Below are 7,620 nucleotides of genomic sequence, written 5' to 3'. Positions count from 1 at the left end.
TGTTTATATTATGAATCATTCGTCTTAAAAACTTCTGAGAATTAGAGCCAGGCTAGTGATCCACATCACATTATCTTATAACATAAGCAATAATGTATAACAATCATAAAGGACTCTGAACTTCATTTTGATTCAGTGCCTTCTGAATCCAAGTTATCCGAGCACCCTTGAGTGTTCGAGCTTAGTATCGAGCGAAAGCAATGTCTGTACGTCGCACATTCTTACTTTCAGCCGTCGGATATTTGGACTAGAAGTCGATGATAAGCGTTCGGATTTCCATTGGAGCAAGTTCAACCACCAGCTTTGTTGGATCAACAGGTCCTCCCCTCAACACTTTGGCTTCTCCTTCGGAGGAGCCTTCTGCTTTCCACACTAGTCGCTTCTTCTCCATTTCCGCTCTTTCTTGGTTTGCAGATAAACTCATTTCCGTTACTTTTCTAATCTGAGTTTCATTGGAATGAAAAATGTGTTACCAGAAGTATTTTAGATGGTTAGTTTTTCGGATCAGTGTTCATCTTCGTGCGCAGATGTTTATGTTACGTACCTTCTTATCTGCAAACACTTTTTTGAGCTCTACACTTGCCATGACCGAAAGATCCTTGTCCTCATCAATCTAGCATTTGATAAACCAGAAAAATATCAATCTTATTAGAATTCGTTGCTGAAAACGTAAAGTATGAATAAGGAAGAAACTAAAACCTCGTATAAATGTGCAAGGCGGAACAGAAGTGTTCCATCATCCAGCTCCTACAGGGTTCGAAAAACAGGATTAACATTGTTAATCTGATCGAGGAATATTTCATCTTTCATAGGATGCTGCTCCCATGTTCTCGAGGAGAGATACGAACCTGGAGGGTTATTATCGCGACATTATCAGGTAAAGTGTAGGAAGGATCCATTCCCGAAAAGGTTGTGACATGAGAGCTTTTCCAGCTATCTTCATCTTGTTCTGTGAAGGCTAAAAGAAATGGAGAGTATATCTCCTGACCAAATGATCGGCGCCATTTAGCACCCTCTCCCAATGGATCAAGTCTGAGGTAGTACTTTCCGATGATCTGTCAGTATTCAAATCAATCACATTAGATGCAAAAAATTCTGGTATTTGTGAACACGAAGAACCATAAGGCTGGTTTTATGATCTTACTGTTAATCCTTTGCAACCATCTTGAATGCACACAGTTTCGTTTAGAGCTTCTCCAACGCCTCTGTCATCATCATGGAGCAACCTCCTAACAGACAGATGGTTGCAACATCAATAACCATGAAATTTACTCAATATCAATCGACATAATTAGACGTAGTTAAACATGAAAATTCGAAGTAACCGAGAGAACAAACCTATGAACCATGAGTTCCAATTGCCCATCCACAATGCTGGATCCACCCACAGATCTATCTACTAGTACTGAAAACTCCGTGTTGTTGTCTTTTGTGTAGAGTCCGAGATTAATCTAAAACGACAGAAAACCAGACTTTGTCATGTGATTAAAGAACCTAATCACTTCATAATTTACAACAGTTTGAATGATTAATTTGGGAAATTCTTGGCCACTTTTTCTTTGTCCTGCTTTATCCGATATATACATACCGGATAATAATTTCCTGCGACAGGTTGACTCACTTCCAAGTTCCAATCCCTTCTATAGTCTCGAATCTGCAAAATAGTAATTTTGCTAAGACAATGTATAGCTGCACCTTACATTCACTTGTTTCTTTCGAGTTGCAGATGCTTCGTACATGTTCTATAGAGGACATTTTTGCACTACAAATGAAACAAGTATACGACATACTCTTTCAATAAAATCACGCCCGTTAGAATCTGTGTAGAACTTTTTGTTGGTTTCCATGCCGGTTGTAATCTTAGTCACAATTTCTTTGCCAATTCCATCATCGATTGGTATAGGCCCAACCTGCAAAATGAGAATCTGTTGTCAAAGAAAGTTCTCCAAATGGTGATTCTTTGATATCCACATGAAACGTGCAATGGCAATACGCAACACAATGCAGTAACTCACTGTGAATTCAATCTCAGCATGCTCCTTTTCCTTGTACAATCTAGTGACCTGTTTAAATTTGCAGCAAATAAACAATTGCTAACATCGTTAGCGAAATCTTCACACCGTGAAAAAGAAAACCCATATATCATTTCCACACACCTGATATATCCAAGAGTTGATCCTCTGATGTACTTCATCTAACAGCGGTCCCCTCAGTACAGTAAAAGAACCCTGCAATTTCTAACGGTAACTCGCTATTTCTTATTGAGATTGCATTTGATAAAAGTTGAAACACTCATCGAAGATATTATGTATGTACCTGCCCTTCGGAGTTAATGGGGACTGTACCATTAGGGCGGAAGATATAAGCTCCCGAGGCCTTCAGAAATTAAAATGTATATCAAGGTTAGGGAAGTAACAACAACAGCTAGCAACAACTGAAGACTTCGATATATCTTTGTTTTACCTGTTTATCCGCACTTCCATGATCTCCATCATCTCCAGGATAATAACTAAAAGCTTGTTGTATCGACTTGGTGACCTTCAGTTGTAAACTAGACGTTAAATCAGACGCATTGAGAAATAGCCTCAAGAATCGAAACACAGATGCAAGTTGGCAAATTTGCTTACCAAGCTTCCGGTGTTGATGTATTGAGTAAGTTTTCCATCATTTCCGGAATAAACAAGTTTCAATTTTCCTGGCCCGACTTCTATGGTATCATTCTGACTCGTTTCTGACTTGTAAGCAGTTTGTCTCTCTGAAGTTGTAGCTGCAGCAATAGTAAGGAAGCATGAGAAACAAAATTTGAGCCACTATGCATAAGTAGTACGGTATGTTGAATGAGTATTGTATGCGTAAAAATTCTCATCGCTAACCTGTTCGTGTGGCACTTGACACGGTGTAAGTGCTAAAACCAAGAGGTGGTACAGTTGCTGAAAATGCAAGCCAGTAACTTGGTGTGACACTTGGTGATACACCCAGATATGCCTTAACATAATTGTTTCTTAGACCCACTGACGCATTAAGCAGCGGTAAGATTTGTGATTCAATTTCTTTTCCTGTATAATCCCTTACAGTGACGTTCGCACTGAAAACCTGTACCAGGTCGGGAAGATGAGATCGTTCACTCGAATAAACAAAACAAGTATTCAAAACAAGATTACATTGAGTAGATTGTATGCAAAGCTAAAACATATTGCTCAATTTTATCCAAAGCGAAAACTGTTCAGGACTTGAAGTAATGATTTCCATCAAAACGCAAAGGTGAGGGTTAGAACATAGAACCGGAAATAATTACTTACAGGAATCTTTACGATATCCTCTCTCTTCCATCCGAGAGCATTGTAGACAACAATAACCTACGAAAGAGAATGTGTCGCGAAATAATTCTTACTTCTTAATCAAAACACAAACATGGAAGTAAAGGTCGTCGCCAAATTGTCCTCACCAGGGTTTTCCCATTTGATAGATCAGCTTCTGATGGGGGACAATAGCTAATATTTAGAAGTGGACACTGAAAGAAGGATAGATATAGTGTCAGCTTCTTAATCTAGTTTTTAAGCGAAGCGCCTCAAAAGTGTACGATAAAGGGTAGTTATAATTTGCCTGTTGAAACTTAGTTGATGAACTCTTGCAACCAGCTTCTGATTTTGTCTCTGTCAAGCAAGCAAGTGATTCCGCAACAACCTGCTCCGCCTGCATGAGACAATTGAACAGAAATCATTTCAGGAAGCGAAACTACAGAAATTAACGAGCATCAGGAGAGATCAAGTTTACCTCCTTGTAACCTATTGAGAGCCGTTTTGCATAATCATACGCCACGTGCTGCTTCTCTGTGCCACTAACTGCATCATGATGTTGAGCAATCGCTAAAGCATCAGCCAACGAATCTGTGTTAGGCCCCGACTTGTTCAACCCCTTGAAAAACTCCAATTGTCTTGCTGCCTGTTTGTAATTAAAGCACAAGTACCTCAACAGGCTTCACATTTTCTAAAATCATAAAACGTAATACTTTACCAAGAATTAAAATGATCGTAAGAGTTTACCATATAGTAGCCGCTCAGTGTTCTAACATATCCTTTGATGGCTGGCCTGCTCGTGAAATATCCAGTCCAGTAAGCATTCACAATGTCGGCATATCTGATAAATAAGCATGGTTAGAGCCTTAGAGGTCAAGAGAAAGGAGAAGGAATCCGCACCTGCAAGAGAATTTGAATTTCTTAAATTTGAACTCACGGAAAGAAGTCATCGGTCTTGATTGGCCAGGATTCATTTGCTGCATACTTGGCATCGGTGTATATTGATGGCGTTGAGTATAGCGCATTGACACGCCCATCCTACAAGGATTCATATGAGTACTTCGATTAATGCAGAAATCATAAAAGGGGCAGAAGATGCAAAATGACACCAATATTTTCAGCTATGGACCAACTTGATTCACATAATGGATGAACTTATCCATCTGTCGGAACCATGTATTAGCGTATTGATACTTGAAGTCCGTTCCCATAGTCCACATGATATGATTCGTACGCGTGATGTTTGCCTGAAAAAGAGAAGCAAGTAATTCATATAAGCGCCGAGAGATTCTCACACTTAATGTAATCAGCCTAAACTGATGACAGTTTGATCATCTTACTTGTGACATTGCAGCTGATACAAAGTCGTTAACACGATCCGGCACATTGTAGTCAAACAGAAACGTATCATCCTTCAAACAACGAAAGCAGAAATGATTGAATATTTATAAAACTACAGGGAGCGTAGTCGATACCACACACACACACACACACATATAGAACATCGTGTCAGCTTCATTTGACAGTGGACTCACTTGTACAATAGGTGAAGGGTCATCAACTTCAAAGTAGAAATTATCAGAAGGAGGTTCATAATTCTTAGGAAATGCGTCTGCGAAAATCTACACACACGAAGGATTGATTAATAACCTAATTCCAATCTTCAAATTCAAGCAATTAACACAGTTTCGGAGCTGAAAGACCAAATTCAACACTGATAATTTTGATTAGTCCAACATCAGAAGAACATAAACTTCGTGTTACACACACCTGTGCAGATGAACCGAGACTCTTAGAACCCCGCCAGACAACCTCGAGGCTTTTGTCACCCATCCGTTTAGCTCTGTCTTGGTAGTCGATTCTTGCAAAGAAAAGAGAATCGAATCCAACCTATGCAAGCAATATTGCTGATGTTCAATCAGTGGTCTCACAAATACGATTCGCTAATAGAAAAACTCTAAATAAATTGGCAATTTCGAAAACAAAAAGTTTCGAGAAACGCAGACCTCAGCTCCCAACAGGTAAGCCTGCACTGCAGAATGTCCAAACGGGTCGATCTGCCATCCAATCCTCGGAGTCACATTGAATTCTTGTTTGATAAACCGATGCCCGAGAGTCGTCTGATCAATCATATCAATGTAATGAGTGGCAGCCTCGTCGTGCATGCACATCCCCCCATTTCTGCAAAACAAACCCAAATCAACAAATTCACAACCCAAAGCGAAACACCAACGAAATGATTCGAAACAATGTGAAGGGCATTGCAAGATTTTGTACATGAGTTCAAGTTGACCGTCGTTGACTAGCTGTTTCACTATGTTCTGAGTCCCCTCGCTCTGCTCTCTCCACCAACGTTGGAAAAAAGCCTGCTCAACATATATGAACTTGCGGTTCTTATCGGCCAACAAAGCCGGAACCAGAGAATCCAGCACGTTCTGAACGCAAGCTCCCTGCAAATATTCATAAACATTATTGTTATTTTAATCATAATAAACTAATTAAACGTAAATTAATTTGAAGGAGCATAATAATTTAATCATACCTGAATGGAATTATTGGAGCCAACGTAGTACTGATCGATGGTCTTCAACCACCCCACGTCGTCGTGGCTATGAGGGACCAAATGCACGTTCAGCTTCCCGGCGACAAGCCCCGACGTCGTATTGTACTGCATATACTTGGACTCCGCAGACAGTATAAACTCGGACACAACTAGTACTACTACTACTAACAACAGAAGCCGTGTTACACGGCGGCAAGCTTCAAAGGCCGCCATGTCGTCGCAGGTTAATGTTGTCGGTGTCGGTGACGGAATGCACTGAGACCCTAGAAAAGTTTTTACATATAATATATATATATATATATGTATCTATGTATCTATGTATGTATATTGTGATGGGGCGACAATATTAAGGAAGAAGATGTTGCAAATCAACAAAATCGGATGGACTGTTGTCTTGTAGTTTGGTTTGTCGATGATGTTAAAATATATGCCAAGTTTTGGTCTTTGGCTGCTGCCAGTTGGCTTTTGGTATGGTGCTGCTGCATGCGAAATAACAGTAAATTCTTCCCTACTACGACTAACGAATCAAGTTAGTCAAAGCAGTGCCTTTGTCGTTCCGCTAAAATTTAAACTTAATAAGATGTAATTCGGAAACTGACTCGCATGAAATAAGATTCATCGTCATTATTAACTGACTCGTGATCTAATAATACAATGTGATGTGTAGATATTGAAAATTACTTTTCGGTGCAGGCGCCGGGACCATTGACAAAATAAATTTGGGTTTTGGGAATTGAGAGTGGACCACTCGATTGGTGTCATCAGTGTGGCCCTAGGAGTCCTGGCTATTTCTTAAGGCTAAGGGCTTGTTTGTGTAACAATTTTGACTTTTCTAATGAACTCAACTATTTGGATGATTGCATCTGATTTTTTGTTATTTTATATTTTTTTTATGAAGATTACATCTGATTTTTTTTGTTTTTTATATTTTATGAAGATTACATCGGATTATTTAAGAGAGCACCCTTGTTGAAATGATCTTGTAGTGCAAATCGTTTTGAAATAATAATAATTTTAGACTCATCCCCTCCTTTACTACAACCATAGTTAAGACGGAGGATATGGTAATCCATTTTTATTCAACATTCTCACGAAGGAAGATAGTGTCTATCGATCCATTTACAAATACAAACATGAGGATCACGAAGGGAATATGAGAATGACATCTTTAATTAAACTTATTCTCTTAAACAGAAGAAGTCGAGTTAATATCTCGAGTCAATCAAAAACGATAACAGAAAAAAGTTAAAACAAGAAAATCTTAAGTTCAGTCATACCACGTCACCATCTATCAAAACACACACACACAAGAAGAAGACCCCTAAGCATTATGGTCAAATACGAGTCTACTATGATGGAGTGAATATGCAAGGAGAAAATTTCTCACGTATTCATACCAATAACAAGTGAGTGTTGTGATTTCTTCTCTCTTTTTTCTCTCTCTCCTCTTAATTATCACTTTCCATCAATACAAGCCTAGGAGGCGCTGATGAAATTTTTCATTGGATGCATGTAAGATTCTTTTGAAGGAAAATGAATGACGAATTTGGTATTATTTTAGATGCGGAAGAGTTAAAAGATGGAAGCATCATTTAGGTAAGAAAAATTATTGGAGAATTGGTAATTCAGGGGTTAAAAAATTATTTGATACTCCCATATCCCGAAAATGGATGTTATGGACTTTTCAGACTGTTCAAATGAGCGGTACTTTCATTTGGCCTAATAGATTTCTCTCCGTAAGCCATAACGCGGTTGTAGAAG

General features: G+C 39.0%; 1 protein-coding gene across 1 annotated transcript; it reads right to left on the bottom strand.

The window, feature by feature from the left end:
- Nucleotides 1-56: 56 nt before the first annotated feature.
- LOC103958275 (probable alpha-mannosidase At5g13980) lies at nt 57-6,249 on the bottom strand. The gene is made up of 27 exons (XM_048589578.1): nt 5,839-6,249; nt 5,574-5,746; nt 5,303-5,477; nt 5,067-5,186; nt 4,832-4,918; nt 4,637-4,708; nt 4,430-4,543; nt 4,234-4,334; nt 4,044-4,137; nt 3,775-3,942; nt 3,604-3,693; nt 3,446-3,511; nt 3,300-3,356; nt 2,874-3,093; nt 2,628-2,767; nt 2,464-2,538; nt 2,317-2,376; nt 2,157-2,228; nt 2,016-2,063; nt 1,791-1,910; nt 1,589-1,654; nt 1,339-1,451; nt 1,145-1,229; nt 849-1,055; nt 700-747; nt 545-613; nt 57-442 (listed from the first exon to the last, which is right to left on the bottom strand). The coding sequence occupies exons 1-27, from the start codon at nt 6,070-6,072 to the stop codon at nt 248-250; spliced, it is 3,069 nt and encodes a 1,022-aa protein (XP_048445535.1). The 5' UTR covers nt 6,073-6,249; the 3' UTR covers nt 57-247.
- Nucleotides 6,250-7,620: the final 1,371 nt, after the last annotated feature.

This window comes from the organism of the source record quoted next, unplaced genomic scaffold (genome assembly GCF_019419815.1).
Source record: "Pyrus x bretschneideri cultivar Hongxiangsu unplaced genomic scaffold, Pyrus_bretschneideri_v1 Contig3, whole genome shotgun sequence".
NCBI classification, from domain to species: Eukaryota; Viridiplantae; Streptophyta; class Magnoliopsida; order Rosales; family Rosaceae; genus Pyrus; species Pyrus x bretschneideri.
The sequence above is the reverse complement of the archived record's forward strand: the minus strand, read 5'-3'. Positions and strand labels throughout refer to the sequence as shown.

Excerpts from the sequence above, each read along its gene's own strand:
- LOC103958275 (XM_048589578.1), bottom strand. The coding sequence starts at position 6,072 with ATGGCGGCCTTTGAAGCTTGCCGCCGTGTAACACGGCTTCTGTTGTTA. Across the intron at positions 2,539-2,627 it reads ACATCAACACCGGAAGCTTG|GTCACCAAGTCGATACAACA; the intron begins GTAAGCAAATTT and ends TTACAACTGAAG. Across the intron at positions 748-848 it reads TCGCGATAATAACCCTCCAG|GAGCTGGATGATGGAACACT; the intron begins GTTCGTATCTCT and ends CGAACCCTGTAG.